This window comes from Phalacrocorax aristotelis, chromosome 3 (genome assembly GCF_949628215.1).
Source record: "Phalacrocorax aristotelis chromosome 3, bGulAri2.1, whole genome shotgun sequence".
Classification (NCBI taxonomy): Eukaryota; Metazoa; Chordata; class Aves; order Suliformes; family Phalacrocoracidae; genus Phalacrocorax; species Phalacrocorax aristotelis.
This window is the reverse complement of record NC_134278.1, coordinates 67,546,900-67,568,562: the sequence shown is the minus strand read 5'-3', so window position 1 is coordinate 67,568,562 and position 21,663 is coordinate 67,546,900. Positions and strand designations below refer to the sequence as shown.

General features: G+C 49.7%; 1 protein-coding gene across 2 annotated transcripts in view; it reads left to right on the top strand.

The window, feature by feature from the left end:
* The first annotated feature begins 121 nt into the window (after positions 1-121).
* Positions 122-21,663, top strand: part of TAGAP (T cell activation RhoGTPase activating protein) — a 54,600-nt gene continuing 33,058 nt past the window's right edge. The window contains exons 1-2 of one of the 2 annotated variants that reach the window (XM_075087827.1): positions 122-238; positions 9,405-9,493. In XM_075087827.1, the coding sequence (XP_074943928.1) occupies positions 158-238; positions 9,405-9,493 (170 nt within the window). In that variant the 5' untranslated portion in view covers positions 122-157. The remainder of the gene's footprint in view (positions 239-9,404; positions 9,494-21,663) is intronic. The other variant, XM_075087826.1, reaches the window with a different exon arrangement.

The window sequence follows — 21,663 nt, the reverse complement described above, 5'->3', positions numbered from 1 at the left end:
CGGCTGCCCGGGGCGGGAGCGGCTCCTCCCTCGGCGGGGAGGGCGGCGGGGGGCGCCGGGCTCTCGGCTCACTCGCCGCGGCTCGGCGCCCAGAGGCGGGCCAGCCGCCGAGGGAGGGCTGCGGCCCCCCGCGCTCCTCCGGCCGCCCCCCGGAGCCATGCCGGGGCCGCGGGCTGGCGGGGAGGCGCGGCGGGGCGGCGGCGGCGGCGGCGGCGGGGGGATCCCCGCGGCCCCGGCGGTGAGTGAGGGCGGCCCGGCGGGGGGGTGTGTGTGGGGGGGGGCGGGGAGGCGGGGAGCGGGGCAGCACCCCGCCTTTGAGGGTGTGAAAGGCGGTGCGGGCTGGCTGCGGCGGGTATATACATATAGATATTATAGGGGCTGCTGCAGAACTAGCGGGGTCTTTGAGTCTGGTCTTGAATTTGGGAACAAGCAGAGCCCGAGGCTTCTCCTGGGTAACTCTAGAAACGCGCTTCCGAGGGCACCGGACTAACGCCGTCCGGCGGGGCTGAGCCCGGCCCCGCGCCGCGGAGCGCTCCTTCTCCTCAGGAGGAGGGCCGGGGGAGCCGGGCGGTATCGGGGTCAGACTTTGGGAGCCCCCCACCTCCTGCCAGAGGCAGAATTTGAAGAGACGGCTTGACGGTACCGCGGTCAAACTGCTGAGACACCGCTTCAGGGCAGCAGAGACCTGGGGAACAGAGCAAACCGACCAAAATCCTCAGCCGCGAGGAAACGGGTATTGGTTAAAATAAAACCGGAGTCTTTCTTGGCTGTATTTGTGCGAGGGAAAGAGTTAAAAAGGGGGGTTTGGTTGTCGTTGTTCTTGTTTCTTAGAGGTTTAACATCATTGCAAGAGAAACGTTTCACTTTAGTGCACGCTGTGAACCCTGTCCCGCAGCAGCTGGTGGTCTGGTGTGAGCCCAGGACCAAAGCCGGGTCCCCGGGGGGGTCTCAGCTGCAGCGATCGCTCCTGTCAGCAGGGAGAGGAGCCCCGGCTGCCAGCGCATCGACTGGGAGGCCAGAAGGGACCGTTACATCATGCAGCCTGACCTCAGGCAGGAGCGAGGTGCTGGCTGGGAGACAAAAAGAAAATTGCCGGGCACTAAATCTCTGCCCCGAAACACTATTTCTTCGTGGCGTTGTCAGCTTTGACAAATAGAGTCTTCCACAAAAAATGAGATTAGTGGCAGGGGCTCTCTGCATGAAACACACAGAAGTGCGTGTATCACAAGTAGAAGCTTCAGACCTTCCAAATATAATGACTGGAAGTGTATTTTACATGCCAACTGGTCTGGCTTTCCATTGGTCCTTCAGCTTGTCATAACTAGGGCTGCTAGCAGAAATGGACTGTTTTCCAGTAAGAAGGAGCTTACTGAAAAAGAGTTAAGATGAAAAAAGAAGGAAAATAATGCATTTGGTTCAACGTTGTCAGCAGAGACAATGTAAAAAATCGGGATTTCAGATAAGCATAATTTTCTCTGTCTTTCTTTCTTACTTCCTTCTTTCTTGTTAACCTCTCTTTATTTTTCTGATTCTGGTGAGAAAGTAGGAAAGGAACGAAAAGAAAAAAGTAGGTGATTATTTAGCAAAACAAATTGGGATGCTGAGTGACCCAAGATCAATTTGTTTTCTCTACTTAACTTTTTTCAGAAGTAACTCTTCAATATATGTTGAAAAAAATTGCTATTTTCTTTAGACATAACACGGCCCTGGCACTTGCACCCATAGCACGAGGCTGGATCCATCTTACTGCACTTTGGTGTTCAGGCTTGTCTTCACTTCCAGTTTTCTGGATCTGGCTGCCCACTATTTTACTTAAGCCTGGTGCTTTTTCAGAGTGCCAATAGTCTCTGAAAATGGACCAAGACAGTACCGAATAAGGCTCCTCAACTCACATCGCGTTTTATCCGATATTGACAATGTACATAAACCCCTTGCAATGGCACGGGAATAGAGCGTCACAGGAGCTCCAGGCTGCACTGGGACATGATCCCAAGAGACAAGAAGGGTGAATCACCTCCCCAGCCCCGTGCATCCATCAGTCCAGTGCACCATCTGCCACACACCAGTGGGTCCTCCCACGAGCTTGAGAAATTAATATCTACTGCAGATAGGCATGGATGTCTGGCTTGCATGGTGTGGCAGGAAAAGGGATACAGCGCCTGCAGTTAATGAAGTCCAGTGCAAAGCTGCATCCTGCAGTAATTTAGTACCTTGGAAAGCAGGGGTGTGATGCCAGGCAAGTAACTGGCCCCACTGGAGGGCAGGACACTGGGAAGGGAGGACCAGGAGGGTGGGAGGATGATGATGATGAGGAACCTCTCAGTACCACTGCTGCTGGGGACAGCAGCAGTGCCAGCAGAGCTTTTGGGGGGCACATGTCACAGCTGGTCTTAGGGAGACTGAAGCAGGGCCCCTGTGGGGGCTCTAAAACACACTGATTGCACAGTCAATAAAGAAAATCTCACCAGTCCCAATAAGCAGGCTGTTGGCTTTTAAACCTCTTTAGATAAAAACCTCTTTATGGCTGTATTGTTAGAAGTTCAGAGTAACTGCACTGACTCCAGCGATGTTAGTAGCACAAAATAGCTTTGGAAAAGGGTTTTAACATAGACCAGCTCAAAGCAAATTCCAGTCTGGTTTATTCCATATAAGCCAGGAGCCACTCCAGTGACCTTGGGAGGGCTAGCTTAAATCAAGAGTGCTGCGGCTTATTTCAGAGGAACCACTCTATGCCTGTGCTGTTACAACAGAGACCAGAAATCCTCTTCTTGCATATATCTGTAAGTTCCTTCCCAGCCTGCATGACTATTATGGGGCAGCAGTGTCCCAGGTGGTCCCCAGTTGGGGAGCAGAGCCCTGCCTTGGGCCGGGCAACCCTGGCTACTGCAGGCACAGCCTGAGCCACAGCACCATCAGCATTTGCAGGTGGTTTGGTTTGGCAACACAGCACTGCCTCAGAGAGTGTCTGGATGCTCCTGCCTTGCACTGCCTGCTGTGAGCCCTTTCCTCTCCCTTGCGGCTGTGAGAGCTTGCCCCAGCCATTCCCACCTGGCTTATCCCTTTTCCTCCTTCTCTTCTTCCATTTCCCCTACCCTTCCTGAACAACACCAGTTACACAGTGATAACAGATTTAGTCCCTTGCTCCCATCACCTCAGTCATCCCCATTACATCCCCACCTCATCTGTTCCCACTGTGCCAGCCCAGGCAGGGCCCTCTGCACCGCGGTGCTTGTACGGCATCGGCTGCCCCCGCTCACGTTTGTGTGGGAGGGAGCCAGACCCTTTCCCTTCACAGCTGGGTGGGGAGCTATGGGTGAGGATGTCCTGGCTGCAGTGACCACTGAGGGGTTGAGGCCTGGCTGTACTGGGGGGGAGGCGGTCCCACTTTCAAGGTGGAGCAGGGCTGCCCCATGGCCCTTGCTCCTGCCTTGCTGCTGGCCTCAAGTGAGAGACAAACCAGGGGAGAGGTCCAGGCAAAAGCTCATTTAAAGGACTCATCCCCCCCCCAAAGCCCCTTTTCGTCCCCTTTGTGGTGGTCCAATGTGCTGGGACCATCACAGCTGCCCCTTTCCCGGCCTCCTCTGCATGTGCACATGCACAACGTGGCTGGGGAAAGGAAAGTCCCTGGGAGTTTCAGTATGTCCCCTGGGAAAACCTCCTAGAGGAAAGCCAGCTTTACCTGCCAGCACACCTCCTGGAAACCCCCCAGGCTCCTCACTCTGCTTCTGCTTTTGGTGTCTTGTGGGGTTTGGTTTAAGTGATCACTTACCATGAACCCTGTGAAATGTTTGTGCTTCTGCCAGTGGTGGATTCTTTCAGGAGGAGGAGGAAAGACATGGGTTTGCCTTTTTCACAAGCACTTTTGCACACCATGGTGGAGGGGGTTGAAGAGGCTTTTAGTTCGTCCTTAGGGGTTGTATAAGTAGGTTTGTAAATTTGGGGGCATTTATGAAGAAGTCCAAGGTTTTAGGAACTGGTTTTGTATTCAGCTAGTGCTGGCCCTTGCCTGCTGAAGAATCTGGGCACCTAAAAGTCTCTCCAGGTGGCAAAATCATGTCCCTGTGTATCTCTGAATGAGGTAACACTTTGAAAGGCTTTTCGAATGAGTAAAAACAAGTGATGCATTTGTGCCTATAAGGCAGCAGCATGTGGTTAGCCCGTCCGAGGAAGAATGACTAAACTCTGGATTTTCAGTTTTTCTGGTGGAGTGCTTTGAGCTAATAAAGGAGTTGTGACTTCTCTGCCAGTTTCAAAAAGCAAATCATTTAGTGCCGGGCTTGTTCAGCACTCTCAGCGCCCTACATCCCACCACAATGTGCAGAGCAGTAGGATTTCTTTCAGGCTTTCCCTCCCATTTTCCTGATTATGGTCCAGTCTTCAGGCACTTCTCCTTGCGGGTGCCTGGGATAAAGCCCTTGCGTGGTGCATGTAGGTGTTTTCATTAAGTAAATGGCTCCCAGTGACTGTACCTGAAATTCTACAAACTGTAGATGTGATCCTTGTGTTACCTGCTGTGTGTCTCAGAGTGAGAGCAGGTTGCAGGCTAGAATAAGAAGGGCTGGAGTTTAACCTGTGCCAGATACTGAGATATCCTCCATGTAGAAAGCAAAGATTTCTGTTAAGTGGAGGAAAACCCCTGAAGAGAGAAAGTATGATGTAATTGACAGTCAATACTGGCATAAATGTGTTCAAATTCTCCCAGCTCATGGACCACAGGGCAAACTTAATTTGGCTTCTCTGTGTCTGCTGCACTCTTTCATTAGAAATCACATGTAGTTTTTTTTCCACTGAAGTAGCAGTAACACTTGGGAATAAAGTTTTTTCTTCACAGCATAACATTGTTCAGTTCAATAAATCAAATGAAAATAACCATCATCTTCATGTAAATTAAAGCCCAAACACAAAATCCGACAGGTATACCCAGATTTTGCACCACCAACCCCTGACCTTGGCTTTGCCCACCTCTACCAGCTTGCTGAGGGATTTCCAGGGAGAGCACGGAGGTTTTACTGGGGATCACATGGGAGGCTGGGGAGGGGACGGCATCCCCAGTAAAGATGCTCAGTAGCTGTGAAGAAGCATGAAGACGGGGAGATGGTTCAGCAGTCCTAGGGGGCTGGTGGGAGCTTCTCACAGAGCTCTTGCACTGATGAGGACTCAGGCCAGAAGGAAAAAATATACACCCCATGTGGGAACCTTTATGCAAGTTCTCACTCTTCTAACAAGTCATTAATTTAATTTTTAAAACCATAAAAGCTGAATGCACTTTCCATGTGGAAATAGCCAGTTCCAAGCCCCTGGACCCTGATGAAGTAATTTATTGCTTTTACCTGAAACACGTTGCATGTGCTGGATTGATTCCCCACATCCCAGGACCTCCCACTTCCTAGATTTAGTCCTTTGCTACTGAATCATGATAGGAAGCCTCCCACCCCATCCAGATAGGATTTTTTTTTAATTCACCAAGAGGAGAGACCATAACTTAGAGACCTAAGGGCGGGAATAATTTGGAAGCACTTCTCACCCATCTCAGCCAGCAGCCAGTGCATGCCTTCTGCAGGTGGCAAGCGCCAGACCTGGGTGAATCAAGGAAGAACTGTGCCCCATCCTCACTGCTGGGCTCAGGGCCCTGTCCCCCTACCTCTGCAAGGAGGTAGTGAACTACCGTGGGTCCTGTCACTTGCCCAGAGCCAAGTCTGGTAAAGCACATAACCCAGCTGCAAAGCATGATGGTTTCTGAAGGCCCTGCCATGGCTCCCCACTCCTTAGGAGTGACACTTGGGTTCATGCTTCAGCATCTCCAGAGACCCTCCAGCATCACAGCCAGAGCCAGGTCTTGCTCTCTGCCGTATTTGGAGTGAGAGGAGGAACATCAGGGCCGGCATTTTCACTGGTGCCAAAATGTGTGCATGTGTACATACATTACTTGAAACCGATTGCTCAGTTAATCTTTGCTATTTGCACTGGGTAGATGAAACTGTGGCAACTCTAGAATAACAGGAATAACAGTAACAGGACTAATTTGCTTTATACTTGTTCAGGGAGAGGAACAAACCTGTTCTTCCCTGCAGTGCAGTGCTCTTTCTTTCCCCTCCTCGTGATACATCGTCCTAGGCACCCTGAGTATCACGCTGCCACCAGCTGCAACCACCATCCCCATCCCGGGCGGCAGTCAGGAAGGTTATGTTCCCTGAGCATCCCCTGTCTTCTCTGCAGAGAGTGTGTCTCTGGCCAGCCCTAGGTGGGTTCAGAAATGGTTCCTGGCTGTTGTGGTTTAACCCCAGCCAGCAATTCAGCACCTCACAGCTGCTCGCTCACTCCCCTCTGGTGGGATGGGGGAGAGAATCATAAGAGTAAAAGTGAAAAAACTCATGGGTTGAGATGAAGACAGATTAACAGGTAAAGCAAAAGCCGCACACACAAGCGAAGCAAAACAAGGAATTCATTCACTCCTGCCCATGGGCAGGCAGGTGTTCAGCCATCTCGAGGAAAGCAGGGTTCCATCACGTGTAACGGTTACTTGGGAATACACACGCCATCACTCCGGATATACCGCCCTTCCTTCTTCTTCCCCCAGCTTTACACACTGAGCATGTCATCACACAGTGTGGAATTTTTGCTCAGTTGGGGTCAGCTGTCCCAGCCGTGTCCCCTCCCAGCTTCTTGTGCACCCCCAGCCTGCTCACTGGTGGAGTGATGTGAGGAGCAGAAAAGGCCCTGAATCTTTGAGGAGCGCTTTTCAGCATTAATGAAAACATCTCTGTGTTATCAACAGTTTCCAGCACAAATCCAAAACATAGCCCCATACTAGCTACTATGATCTCCTAGCCAAAACCAGCACACAGGCTGGCCTTTCGGTGCCACTTGCTGTCAGGTGTTTCACCATATTAAGAAGGTGGTGTCTGGCCTCCCACATGCATCTTGTTTGGGAGTCTGCACTGAACAGTCCTTGTAGGTTTAAGTGGAAGCTGTATGACAGACAACACTGATGGTTTTATAACCTGGTATGGTCAGAGCTCAGGATACAAGGGAGTAAGCTGGGGAGATAACAGACCTCTGCCTGGGTCAGGGTTCTGATGCAGTGTGCGCCTATTTGCATCATTTGACTGGGGATTTATCCTGACACCGCAAGCCCAGAGATCCACAGACTGTGCCCTCCCCCACCCCCCTACCCCATTTTAAACTGGAGCTGAGGACTCCCCCAGGCTGGAGTCCTGGTGGCCTCAAGCGTGAGGGGAACACCCTACAGCATCTTAGGAGAATAACCTTTCCCCAGAACATGCTTAACTCTGTGTGCTCTGCTGCGACCACTGTGCAAGCAACACGGGCTTGGTCATGTACTGACCTTTTGTCGAGCGGCTGACTTCAGAAAAGCTTCTGGTAATAATGAGTCAATGTTTATCAAAGAAAAAACCCGCTGCTCTGATAACAGACACATGTAAGTAATAAGCAATTTCAATGTTCATTTCTTTGACTTCTGATTGTGTATTTTAAAGTATTTGTCAAAGGTAGGCAGCAAAAAGGGCCACGATAGTACAGGCATGGGAACAACCATTGCATTCAGAAACCAGCTCCTCTGCAGGTTTGAAGCAATGTCACCTACTCCTGTCACACAAGTTCCCACATGCAGAGGCCATGGGAGTAAATATACCAGTGTCAAACTGGTATAAAGCAGGTATAAACCTGGAGTAAATATACTGGTGTCATCCCTGGCATTTGAGTCCTCCCCCAGAGCCAGAGATAACACAGCATGCCCACTCCTGTCTTTTACTGTTGCTAGTGTGCCAGCGCCTTTCCCTGCAGTGAGAGCAAAGTGACTTCTGCTACCGCTTTATTTTTCTCTGCTGATAACAGCCAGAGGCATTGCTCGTCTCCTCTGGGAACTGCATTTGCTTTGGGTTAGACGGGCTGGGGCACCACAGGGGTGGTCTCAGCTGGCTCAACTGCCCATCACCCTTCACAGTGCTCGGTCCACAACACCCTCACAGTGCACTTGGTGTCTCTAGCTCCACTCACAGGTGCCCGCCTTTGCGCTGGGCTGGTGTGCACTGACTCGATGAGATCTTGGTTTCTGCCCTCTAGGAAATTAGTCAGTTCCTCATCTCAGCTCCAGCTTTGGCAGCAGCACTTGGTGCACTCTCTCTCTCTCTCCCCACCCCACCCTCTCCTCTGTGAATCCCCAGCAGAAGACTGAGGCCACTTTTCCAGTTCTCCCAGAAGAGAAGATCTGCAGACACAGATAATAGGGCTTGTTTGCTATTTGTAAACCACATGGAGTGGTATGCTGCTGACAGCTTTCAGGAGTAAAAATTGTGAGTTAGAGGTGAAAGCTGCTGAAATTCTGATGAATTTGGGACAAAGTTTCAATAAAAAGCAGATGTCATTCTTTTTCTACTCAGTAAATGGGGCCAAATATTCAGAAAGTTGCCTGTAAATGTATCACCCTGCTTTTCAAGTATCTCAAAAAAATACTGCAAATATGACTTTAATAAGACAGGCATCCCCCAAAGGGTGCTAACCTGCCCTTTATAGGCCTCATGTCAATGCTTGGCAGCAAGGAGCCATTTCCTGCCTCTGATGCTCCCCTGCTGTGTCAGTTGTTCCCAAAATAGCCTTGTTCCCTGGTGCTCGTGCTCATGTTCGGAGGGTGGGTGGCCATACAGAGCCCACTGTCCCGAAGCATAGATTTGAAGGATTTGAGCTCTTTAAGAGTCAGGCAGCTCCCCTGTGGGTTTGCAGGAGGCAGCTTACCCACCTCTAATTGAAGCCAGCTCTCCTGCCTCTGCAGGGCACTCGGCTTGCTTCTGGGCTCACCAAGAGCGGCCTCCTCTCACCCTGTGCCCTGTGTTACAGAGTTAGAGCGTCAAGGTCTGTATCCAACCCAGATACTCCAGGGACCTTTTATAGCCAATGCAGAGAAGTGGGCACTTCTGGGAAAAGACATGGCTCCTCTTCTCCCAAAGTCTGCAGCAGAAGCGGGGAAGGAAGAATGGTGCTCTACAAGCGCCTGTGTCTCCCCACTGCCTGTAAAAGGAGCTTGGGGTGAGCAGCTCCCATGAAGACACTGGTGCTGAGGTTGCCCTAATTTAGGCAGACACCCACCAGGGTGCCTTGCCTAGTGGCCACAGGGCTTTGCCTATGGCAGGCTGTGCACCTGCCCTGGCCAGTGCTGCGGTGCCTGGCCGGCTCTGTGGGGCAGTGACTGTCATGCTGACCGCTGCCAGGCTTGGAGCCCTGGCACTCGAGGGGAAATTTGGCAGCAGCCAGGAGTTAGGAGCACAAAGAGACTTTATCCTCTCCCCATACACACTTTGTAGCAATGACTCTTTAAATGCTCAAATCCCTCACCTTTGTGAGAGGTTTGCTGGATGAGGGAAACTGATAACATTCATTCTCATTTTCAGCCCCTCCAGACTGTTCTTCCCCGCCGGTGTTCAGCACCATCGCTCTTACTCAGCAAAGGTTTGAGCAAGCTATGGTTGCCTTCAGCCAGGTATGTACATTTTATGCTGTATACACAGTGCCTGCACAGATGTTTAATGCCCAGGAGCAAGGCGCACCTTGGCTGTGTGTGCACATATCATGCGGCGCCGCTGTCAGTGTCCTGCACTAGAGAACCCTAGGCGAGTTGTGGATGGAGGAGTGTACATGTGGTGCCTGGGGCAGCTGAGCTGGCAGAGTCATGGTCTGCTGATGTAGAGGGGATGGAGGGGAGAGGTGGTGGGAACTGCACATCAAGGCATTGACCCCAGCTGCTCTTCTTGCCCTCCCACCAGGGCTGTGCGAGCTCAGGCTCTTCCTCCCATCTCTCCCACCCCATGACAAGGCCTGCCAGCACTGGCCTCTTTTTCATATTAGTTTCTGCCTATACTGTTGAGAAGCCTCTGTTGGCAGTTTCCCCTGCAGAACATTTCAGTTCTTTGCTTTCCAACTGTTTTTCTTTCTTTTGGGTAGCAAAGCCTTTAGAATAGGGAGAAGAGTTGGCTGTGATAGCATTTACTGCCTTATTTTGCTACAGGTCATGGCTTGCCTAGCCAAACCAATGGGAAACTTCTTCTGATGTTAGCGGCAGTGATTCCTTCCTTCATTAAACTGATTCCTGGTAAGCAGAGGAACACTATCATTTGAACTGCAGTGACTTCACTGCAATGCTCTGACTTCCCTCCTATCCTCTAACAAACCCAGTCCAGCTAGTCAAACGGCACTGCTAACTGGGCATGGTGGTATTGCAAGTAGGCTCGTTACGTGTTTAAAAAAAAGCTTACAGAGGAAAGGCAAGAAAGGCAGCAGTATCCTGGGTTTTCAGGTAGTAAAGTCTGAGTCCTTGAGCATTTCTCGCTTGGTGAATGGGGCAAGTTGTGCTGTACGAGCACATGCAGTTAATGTTCAGTTATGTCTCTCTTCAGAGTGAGCACATTTTTTGCATTTGTTTCTTGACATGAACATCAGGAGCTGTCAGACTGTGAGAAAGGCTGAGTTTAACACACTTTCCTTTCACTGGAAACATTCCTGATTGAAGTCTGCACAGTGGCTCTGTGTGACACCTCCTGGCTTGCCATATGGCTCCATCATTGAGCCCAGAATCATCCTACAGCCCGGGGGGACAGGTGGAACTCAAATACTGAACAAGTGCCCAAGAGTCACTGCTCTGTTTTCTTTGATGCCATAATTACTAGGTGTTACAGGCGAAAAATACTACCACCAACCCCCAACACCCCCACCCTGCCCACAAGCACTGCAAACTCCAGGAGCCTGAGCCTGCAGGAAAAAGGGGCTGTTGATGTCTCTATAGCAAGGAGAGAGCAGCATCCCTGTGTTGGCTGATGATGGGTGACCAGCTGGAGGGGCAGTCGTGCTCCCTCTCCAGCCCTGAGTTCCGGCCTCTTCCAGCCTCCTGCTTTGGCTTTCAGACCTCTGTCCATGAGAACAGACCTGGTGGGGCAGGAATGTGGTCCCAGTGCCTCATCCCCCCTGCACAGTATAGGTCCTCCATCTCATTTCTGTAGGAGGCAGCATTTACCAAGAGCACAATACACTCCTGGTGGTGTAATCTACATTGCTGCTGGTGCCATCAGCTAATTTGCTTGGATGTGCTCTAGCAGTCTCCCCCATTTTACTACCCCTCCAGACAAAGCCAGTTTAAGGTATCTCAGCAAGACAAGTAAACATCAGGTGCCAGCACCGGGCTGCTCCTACGATGGCAAAAGGGAGGGAGAGGGCAAGCAGCAGAACTGGGAGAAATAGCCCTTGGGACCCAGGTTTGTCTGTGTGCGCTTCCGGCGGTGGGGCAGGGCAGAGCAGGGGCTGCTGCTCCTCCAAGCAGCGGTTCAGCAGGAGCTGCTGCCTCCCTTCACTGCGAGCCTTGCCTCCACCGCCAGCCTGGCTGCCCAAGGAGCATCGCTCTCCAGGCAGTGTAGGCAGGAGAGCTGTGATGGTTTTCACACTCTTGGCAACTTGCTCCCCTGGGTGACTGCCTGCTTTGCCTATCCCTTGAGCTGGTGCTAATCCCACCAAATAGCCTAGGCAGGGCCTCAGCTGCTTTACCAGCACCTGCCTCCCAGCACTAATGGCCACGAAGGCCTTGAATCACCTCATCTCACAAAAGGAAGTATCATTTCCACTGAATACATTTGGGTCAATGAATACACAAAACCTCTGAGGTGCAGAAGAGGATTGTGTGAAAGTCAGGTTAAACGCAGCTTCCATTGTGCCACAAATACAGTCCCTCCCCAAGACCTCCCAGCCCCATGGTTAAGCCACTGGTGGCTTTACTGTGACACAGTGCAACAGAGGAGGCCCACAAAGCCCTGTGGAAAGAGCTTTTTGTTTGTGATCAGCAGAAAATAATCAGCCTTTAAATGAAAAATGTCTCTTGGCCAACACTCCAGACGTGCTGCCTGCAGCCTGCGGACATGGTATAGAACCTCTGAACCTGCAGAAGCATAAATAGAAAAGTCTCTATTACACTTAGTAGCAGGAAAATTGTTGCAAGTTGGAATTGTCACAAGGAACCGACCTTCATAAAGCTATCACCTTTCAGGGTTCAGAGCAGTCACAGATGGAATATTCCCTGAATTTTTCTGTGCAGGTAGTAAGCCATAAAAATATCACAGAGCACTTACTGGACCATTACCCTTCATAGCCACTATACAGTGAGGATGAATTTCAAGTGGAGGCAAAAGCCTTTGTGATCTGGTTGCCAAACCTGTGAACCATTCCTGATTGTTCTCAGTCTAAACGGTAATCTTCCCTTTCCCCTACAGAGGTTCACAAACTACCTGACTGGGCTAATGCGGGTGATTGTAGTAATTAAACCGTAATTTCCAGAAATCTGATGAGTTTTTTTTCATCATGCAGATTCAACTGCCTAGATATTAATTTCCTTCAGCTCTCAAACCAATTCCTGATTGCAGTAGTACGCAGGACACACTCTAATCAACTAGTGCAGATCCAGACATTGACAGAAGAGTTAGCTTGCGACCAAAGTCACTGCAGTGTCTGGTTTCTGGACCTACTGAGCAATTATCAGCAGCATTAGGAAAAGGTAACATGAGCATAATCCCACGCTTACTTTCTGGTTATTAACCAACATGCCAATCAGAAATCCTTTGGATTTATGTTGGAAAACTTATCAATGACAAACTTCAAGAAGTAAGTAAGGCAAACCTTTTGTTTTAAAGCACACATCATCCATAGCAAACTGAGACCCTGAAGGAACTTATTCCTTGGGATGTTGTCTAGAGGACATTTCCTGACAGTTGATGTTTATTTTTGTACCAGTCATCTTCTGTACCTCAGAGACTGAGTTTGCATATTGCTTATTAGGCGCTAATTTCATTACCTACTCCTGGTAGGGAAGACATTAAACGAGGTGCATACTCCTCAAACATTTATGGGAACAAGATCGTAGAAATATTAAGGTTGGAAAAGACCTCTAGGATAATCAAGTCCAACCATCAATTCCTATTCCAAAGATTTTCCACTGGGTTTTCCACTGAGGTAGTGCTGGAGAGGTCAGTGGACCCAGACCAACTCCTGCCATGACTGCAGAAGCAATTGCAGAAGTTGAGAGGAGCAGTGCACTGAAGATGACGCTCAACTGGGCTTTCAGGAGAGTCTGATCTGCAGCTTTTATTGTGACACAGGGAAAGTCATTTAATTAACCACTGTCTTGATTTCCATCCTGATAATGAAGCTAGCACTGCATTTCCTTGCAGAGGGAAACATCTGTTCGGGGGGTCTTCACATTGATAGAACAAGGAGTGGGGGAGCTTGGGCTCTGTGTGATCTTTTCTGTGCTGCGCTAGCTCCTTCCCCTGCCCAGGCAGCCAGTTCCAAGCAGGGAGGCTCACCGTGTACTGAACTCTTCTACAGAGATGATGGAGCTCATCCCAACACTGAAGATCTGATTCCTGTCATCACACAACCACATTTAGTTGCCTTTTTTTTTCCTCAGTGGTGTGACAGACTTGCTTTCCAAGCTGAGAAAGCTCAGGGAAATATCTGCAGAGGTGCAGAGGGGTGAGTCATGCAGAGTCTAGGGACTGACGGCAGAGACCCTTGTGTGGAAGGCTGTGGTTAAAGGAGGTGGGAGGGTTTCTTGCTGGCCACAGGACTGAAGTGGGCAGGTGTAGATGAGTCAAGTGAAGGCTGCTGCAAAACAAGATCTCTGAGGGTGAAATCAGAGGGGTTATGGTAACACGAGGGAGTTTTACAGGTCAGCTCGAAGCTTCGATTTCCTTTCTATACTCTCCTACTACTTCTTGACAACCATGCTGCCCCTGCCCTTCACTTTTTCCCTTCATTCACTTTTACTCTCTTCCTGTTTTTCATCCTTGGTATGCTTATACTAGCTAAATGCTCCCTTGTTTAACCAGCTGATGATAGTACTGTAAGTCTGCTTTCATAGCCTCTCTGATGGCAAAGTAATGAGTAAAATAATAATACTATCACAGCACCAGCCATATGGAAGCATAGTGTGTGGGGTGCTGCCTTTCAAGGGAAGAGTGGGTGTCCACCCCTTGCTCTGGTCCAGATGTCCTGTATCATCTTCAGTGTGACATTTCACCTCTCTGCAGCACAAGTTCCCATCTGTGGCATGGGGTTAATAATGTTGCCTTTACTCACAGGGATATGGCGAGGAAAGGAGTAGTTAACAATAGGAGGCACTCAACGCAGCCATGGGGCTGATTCGTTAAGAGGTACGCATAAGATAGTCAGGAACTGCAGAGATCTGTAGCAAACCCAAAAGATTAGTTTTTTCAGAGTGAGACATGTCCCTTTATTAACTGTTAGCATAACAGGACTCTGATCCATGTGGGGATCCCTCTTTTTTTATAATACAAGTAATAAGTGAAAGTACTTCATATTAATCAAGAGCAATTTACTTGAGAAAGAGTTTTATGAAACAAGCCTATTTATAAGCATAGAAGTAACATAGCTTCTCGTACAGGTTGGTTCAAAACAATTCATAGAAACTGTTCTGACAAGAAACTCAGAGGTTGGCTGACATTATTATAGATGGTGTCTGCTTTCTTTGGAAATATTACATTTTTATTGAAAAAAAACCCCAAGACTAAAAGTATCACCCAAACTAAAAAGCTTCTTAATGGGAAAAATCTGTCACAGTTGTTGGTAGACACCTTAAAACTTTCATTTCAACTGTTTTCTAGCTTTCATGTGAGCTCTAGAAACTTGGCCTGCGTGACTCGCCTTTGTGATTTTGATAAATTACAGTCTCATGAAAGTTGCAATCCTAATTTGTTCAATGAACCCCAGAAGCATGGTTTTCACACCAGGAAAGCTAAGCATGTTTTGAAGCAGTATCGCCCTGGCACTGACTGTTGATACCAGATATATACATATGGCTCCAAGACCAGTCACTGGGGTCTATGATCAGATGAATTGGATGTGGTGAACTGGGAGCAGAGCCCATGCTGCCAGTGTGACAAGAGAGATATCCAGGTTGTCCCCAGATGCAGATGCATTGGGGCATCCATGCAGCTTCAAAGTGACTGGAGGGACTTCAGGTGTTACTGCCCTCTTCCTACTTGTCACCATTGCCTGTCTGGAAGTTATAGCCAGCAGCAAAGGCTGGTGGGTGGGAGCTCACAGCTCTGGTACTGAGTCTGCTACTGCTGTATTACGGTGCTGAGTGGTGGGGCTTGAAGTAAACCAGAGATTTTCCCCTGGAAAAAACCTGGGAGCACTCACTTGCTCTGTTTTGCCTGCAGACTGGTGGGAGCAGGACGCTTACTGGGTGGGCAGTGACAAGCAGCATGCAGCTGCTGGGTAGCAGCTGCCTCCCTCCCAGAGACTGAACCGTACAGTTATTCCACAGGGGGCAGAGTCTGTGCTTCCACCAACACACCTTGTTTAAAGTGGTAAAACTTTTATTATGTGTCCAAGCCTCAGTCATAACCAACTTATCTCTAAACAGCTAATCATTTAATTTCATTTCTAAATGAAACTCTCAGGCAAGCCAAAAAAGGTTTTTCTGACCTTTCTGCATACACACAGCTATTCCCATGTATATGCCACAAGAAATGTGTAGGAGCAAGTGCGATGTTGCTGCTGGACACATATAGGACTAAGCTGAGGCCAGCAGTACTGCAGACATCTGGACAAACATATCTTTATCCAGAAATGGCCAGTACTCTACAGCACTTGCAGGATGCTTTTAGAGAACAGGATTCTGTGGTGGTTTGTTTTTTTTTTTTTTTTTTCCAAAGTCTTGTACCTAGAAAACAGAGCTTGTAAAAGGCTTGTAAAAGTGATGGGGGCTTCAGTGCTGCGGCCCTGTCAAAAGAGTGGTCTGAGAAGAGAGAGCGTCAAACTGAGAGATGCACTGACGAAAATCAGGAGCATCACATTGCAGGTCTCTGCAAAAGCTAATTAACACCCATGACAGCTTACATCCTGTCTGCTGGTGGAAAGGAAACATGCTGTAGGCGTCCCAAGGCTGACATTCATGCCTGGCATTTCCCCCGTTCTGCCGCTGTGGGGAAGGCAGCACAGCCGGCAGCACACAGGCATGCAGACCACTGGCACCCCAGGCCTCAGAGAGCTGTCAGGCAGACACCCAGCTGGGGTGGGGGGCTTGGGGAAGCAGCATTGCTCTGATGGGGGTTGCACTCTAACAGGAGAGGGGGAGTCCCTGCTGATGCCTCCCCCTAGTTAACCGCTGTTCCTTCTGCCTCAGCAGTTTTCTGAAGTTTGCTTCAGCACTTGGAAATCTTGGAAAGGCACGTACAGCCTATTAACACGCAGAAGGACCAGTGCTCCTGGGCCTGCCAGGAGTGACGGTAACCCTGGTCATTGCTGGTGATGCTTCCAGGGCCTCCAGCCAGGACCTCCCCACACTCGGCAGTCCATGGCAGCCCACGGAGGTCTCCTGCAGCAGAGTATCATCCCTGGGCTCACCAGGGCACCAGCTTTGCTAGCAAACGGGGTGCTCTTGGAGACTTTCTCCATCACTGGCACAGAAATTGTTCAGGTGTTCCCAGCATGGCCCTGACTGAGCCAGCCAGCCCTTGCCAGCAGCTCCTCACCACCGTCTGGAAACTGGCACCATCCCCAGTGGGCAGCTTAGACAAAGTCTCCCTGCTTGGCAGGGCAATAGCCTTGAACAGCAAGGACGTGGACTGCCCCATGCATGCCACCATTGCCACAGCCTGTGGTTGGCGTCTCCCGAGTCACTGGGTGAGGACTCTACAAAAGACAATATTCTGCCCTGAGCCCAGGGCATGGGCAGGTCCCAGCCATGCCAGTGGTGCAGCCCTGGTCTCTTTAGCATCCTTGCCCACCCAGCAAACCCACTATTCCCCTGTTCAATTCATAGATCAGAGCTGGGTGAGAGATTCCCTAGTGCTACGAGAGCATTTGGGAGGCTAAGTCCATTATAACAGCACCATCTACCTCTTCTAACTTGGCTGCCTGAGGAGTATCCTGCGAAACTCACTCAAGGGCACATGGCTGCTTTCGGGCCGTGTGGGACAACCCTGGCTTCTCCATGGACACTGAAGACTTTCACCTTGGCCACCCACAGTGCTCTCCCCTGTAGGGGTGGAAGGTTTCTTACCAGACACAAAGGCAAAGCTGTTTCCTCTAGGAAGACATACCACAGGACCTTTTCATATTTCTCCTGTGCACAAAGCACCAGCAGCTGCCACTTTCTGTGGCAGCCGGGTGCCCTGCCCTGCCGGTTCTTCCAGCTGCAGCTCCCGTCACCTCGGTTACCCATGGAGAAAAGATGGAGGGAAAGCACTGGATGTTGGGCAGAAGGAGACCTGTGGGAAAGAAACCAGGCAGGAGTGGGAGCAAGTGAAAAAACACCTCCCCTTCTCAGCCTGGCAGGAGGTCTCCAGCCCCACACTCACGATTGGTTGTCACCATGACTGCGTGAGCAGGGGGTCTACTAACACCGGCACAGAAACTGCCTGTCTGGCCCAGGGAGGAGCATTTCAAAGCTACAAATCATGCCTGGAAAAGCACTGGGGAGAAGCAGGGAAAAAGCATGTGTCTCCATCCTGGCGCTGCCCCAGGAGGCCCCCAGTTCAGGCAGGGAAGTGCAACTTCCAGATGGGGGAATCTGAGGTGAAGATGGACGGATGACTTGTCTGTTGCACTAGTTGGAGGGTGCATGTACCCCAAGCCCCGGCTGTGTGGACCCATATGCATGTGGTGGTCACATGCCAGCCCGAGTGCAGTGGGGAGCAGCAGCCCCTCTGGAGGCCCAGACCCACACCCAGCCACCCTCCTTCATTTCTGTGCCTCCTTGGCTCCAGGGCTGCTGGGTCAAATAATCACAAACACAGAAGTCTCTTTTTCTAAAGCATCTTGAGAGCCTGAATCACTTTTGCACTTGGGATTTAGTGGTGGCAGCGTACAGGCCTTTTGGAGAGGATATCCCTGTCCCTCTCTGTATTCCCATTCCGTGGGTCATCTAGCACTGGCTGTGCAGACCTGCATTAGCTACATGTCTCTGAGTCCCTCATAACCCATCCAGGAAGCCTATTTTCTGACCCTTGCCCTTCACACCCTGCTGTGACTTGGGGAGACGCTGCCAGTGCCTGGGCTGCAGGGCCCTCCCAGGACCGAGACTGCAAAGCAAATCTGTGCACCTGCTGGCAGTGGGCTTGAAGGTGAGCTCCTGCAGCGGTGGGTGGACATTGCTAACCTGCACAGGTCCACTCCAGTCCCCACAGCTGACCTGGGTGGGACTCCAAGCTACAGGCAGAGCAAAGCCAGGCTAAATGTTTCAGGCTTAGGCAGGTCTGGCATTTTCCTTTTCCGCATGATTTTCAGTCCCATATGTTGTGCCATCGATTTCCTACATGCCTGCAGGAAACTCACTTTGTCTTCCTCCTCCGCATCCTCCCTGTGGGGGAATACTGAGATTTATGGGTGAATGAGAAGCAGGTAAGAGCTGGGTCCTGTTACTACTGCAGTGCAAGTGTACTTGGCATGTACATGGCCTACTTGTGCCAGCATTCACAGGCACCTTTGAGAGCAAGAAAAATGAGAGATGGAGGGCTGCAGGGCCCTCCCAGTGCTATGATAAGCCCCAGGGTTGAGCTGAGCCAAGTAACTGTCATCCTGCTCTTGCTCATGTGTGCCTGAGGCAGTGCCCCTTCCCTGACAGAGAGCCTTCGGCGCTCACTGAAGCTAGAAGACCTGGGCAAGTCTCACCTCAGCAAGGTGAGACAACTCCAGGCTTGTTTGGAGATCAACTTCAGACTGTGCCATGGTGTCAGCTTGTATGGGCTATTTCAGCCACCAGCATGAATGGAGCCAGAGGGTTTCCACCCACTCCCCATCTGTGCTTTCATATTTGACAGGCTTTTAAACTCAGTCACGCAGTTAACCAGTGCCTCCACTGCCAGGCAGCCTCCTGCTAGCCAGGCCCGGGAGTACTTAGCACCCACGGTCAGCCAAGCACGGGTGCCTGGAGCTTCACAAGGCTGCAGGGGACCCAGAAGGGCTCTGTCCTTGAGAAAACCAAGGTTAAAATGCATAAACTCAATCAAACAGCTCTTACTGCATGACATCTGCTACTCCTACTCTTTCTCCTATCCACACATCACCTCCCACAAACAGCACCTTTTACTTCAGTCTCCACAAAGCTGGTTAATAGTTAAATATCAACAAAAGCAGCAAAACCTTTGCAGTTGTGCACCAGCCCTGAGCTCCCTGCTACCATGCAGCTGGCACGGTAAGTGAGGATTCAGGAGGAAGCAGCGTGTACTGTGTATGTGGGTGTGCTCCTCCTGTTGCACATTACTGGAGTATCGCTCGTGTTTCTCATTCCACACGTGACCCTGTCACCTGCTCTGCAGAGGAGGTGACATGTGGCAAGTTGTGAGTGAGACGGAACAACCAAGTGAAGCTGCAGTTGTCTGACGTAGGAGAACCTTCATACGTCCTGATGGCGTGCTTCACACCATATCGCTCTGACTCTGCTCTCTTTGAGGTCCCAGAAGATTTGAGTGTTACCTGTCACAGGAAACAGGTGTAAATGAGGTAGAAATTCCAGCTGCACTTCTTAACCCTTCACAAGAGAGGGCAGACTGGGAGACACAGGATCCTGAGTCAGTCTCAGCCTGATTCACTGGAGGATCTGTGGCCGTGGACAGACCTGTGGTTTGCCAGAAGCAAATGTCTTTATTGCTCTTCCAGGGCAAATGCAAGTATCTATAGGCCACCCAAGCCTCTGGAGGACCCTGGTATACTGTAGACAGGTCTGCGTGTTTGGGTTTTATATGGAAACACAACCCAGCTGCTGGACCTGTTGTGTCATCAAACACCAATCTTGTCTCCTCTCTTGTCCCAGGCAGCAGTGACATCCCACTGTCCACTGCCAAGAAGCTAAGTGGCAGGCTCTTAGCCTCTGATTATGTCTTTTAAAACTCAGGTGTTGAAGGAATTAGGGCTGGTGTGTAGTCACAGTGGTTCCCCTGCTCCGCGTGTATTGGTGGATTAATGAGAGGAGACCAGGGCACAGAAATTAGCCCCATAAAGCTGCAGCCTGAGGCAATGCTGCTGGTTTTGCATATGAAGGAATTGGCAGTCACCGAGATTTCAAGTACCAGGTGAAAAGCAAGGGATGAGGAACTCCCGCTGGAGGATAAAGTACCTCCTTGGTGCTTCCTGCACAATGCTTGTCCCTCAGTGGATGTGCTATTTCATTTTAAATCAGTTATAGCCATAAAAGAAAAATGCCATTTGCTTTAATGTCAAAATGAAATCCCACAAAGTTGCCCACCACTGGGCATGAGAAGGAATTTTGGCCAAACTCATTGCATCCGCTTCTTACTGAACAACATAATCAATACAAATAATATCAATACTGTCAACTATTGTTTTGCTAAGCCTCTTGTATCCAGCCTGACAGCACAAAACTCATCCAGGGAGATGCCTTATCCCTGTCCTCGCTATGTATCAACTGCATGTAAGCCCTTTTGCTTCTTAGAAACACTCTTGATCAAAACGACTTGTCGTCTTTGTGAGTTGGTCTCTACACTGTGTATCCAATTACAGAAAATTTATCAAAGTTCTGTCTGGGTATGAGTTTGCGTTTCCTTGAGACTTTCAGCTCTTTGTTAGCAAGACAACCATTTGTAAGGCAGCTTTTAGATACTTAAAGCTTGATATGACCTTTGGGTATATAAAAAACAGCAGAAGTAAGGACATTAATTCTACCTTACAAAAGTGTTTGAAACACTGGAACTGAAGGACTGTCGACATGCTGGTGTTTGTACTTTTTAAAGGGTTTTGAAACTTGATGAAACTGCAGAAAGATACCATAAAAACTGCTGCAAGGTTTGAGAAAGCTCTGCAGTGCGAATCTGGAGGATATCAGTCCATATAGATTACTGCAAGGAAGATTAGGAGGTGACTCAGGGTATGTGTGTGGATTCATTTATGTATGGGAAACAGCTGCCACAAGGAGCTCTTGCAAGCAGAAATAGGCATTAGGATAACTGGTAGCTCTACAAACTGGGAAAAATAAAATGTGGAAATAACGACACCGTTAATAAGCAGTTGTGAAAGTTTGAACCTTAGAAAAAAAAATCAAGGTAAATGGCAGTGTTTCTGTTGAGATCTCCAGGTAGAAAGGAAGAGCCTTTTGGGGGGGTGTATGTGTTAACTAAAAGCAGAAGTATTTTAGTCAGACATATATTGCTTGCTGGGCTTGCTCCAAGACTAATCAGCTGAAATTCCAGTGTGGACACGCAGCTGGACTAGATGATTTCATGGACTCTTTCCTGGCTTGGAATGGTGGATGAACCTGTGTCCATGTTACCTGTTTTCCTAAGGGAAAAAGAGAAACATCTCTCTTCTACTTGATATACCCTCATCCTGCAGTCCTCACCTGAGCACAGTTTCCATCAGCTTCTGCAAAGTGTTGTTCACATAATCCTGTGAGGCCAAGGCCAGATGTCACTCTTGGCCCTTCTCCTGGCTCAGACCATGACTCTGATGTGCCAATTTCACTGCTTCATTGCAAAATAAGGGCCCAGTTGCAAGACAGGAAAAGAATAAGCATCTAAAAGGGACCAGACACATCCAGAGGCATCTAAAGAGACAACTCCTCGCTTTCTTGGGCAAACCGCAATATTTAACTACAGCTAGCCATGCTTCGCTCTTATCTGTTGTAAGGTT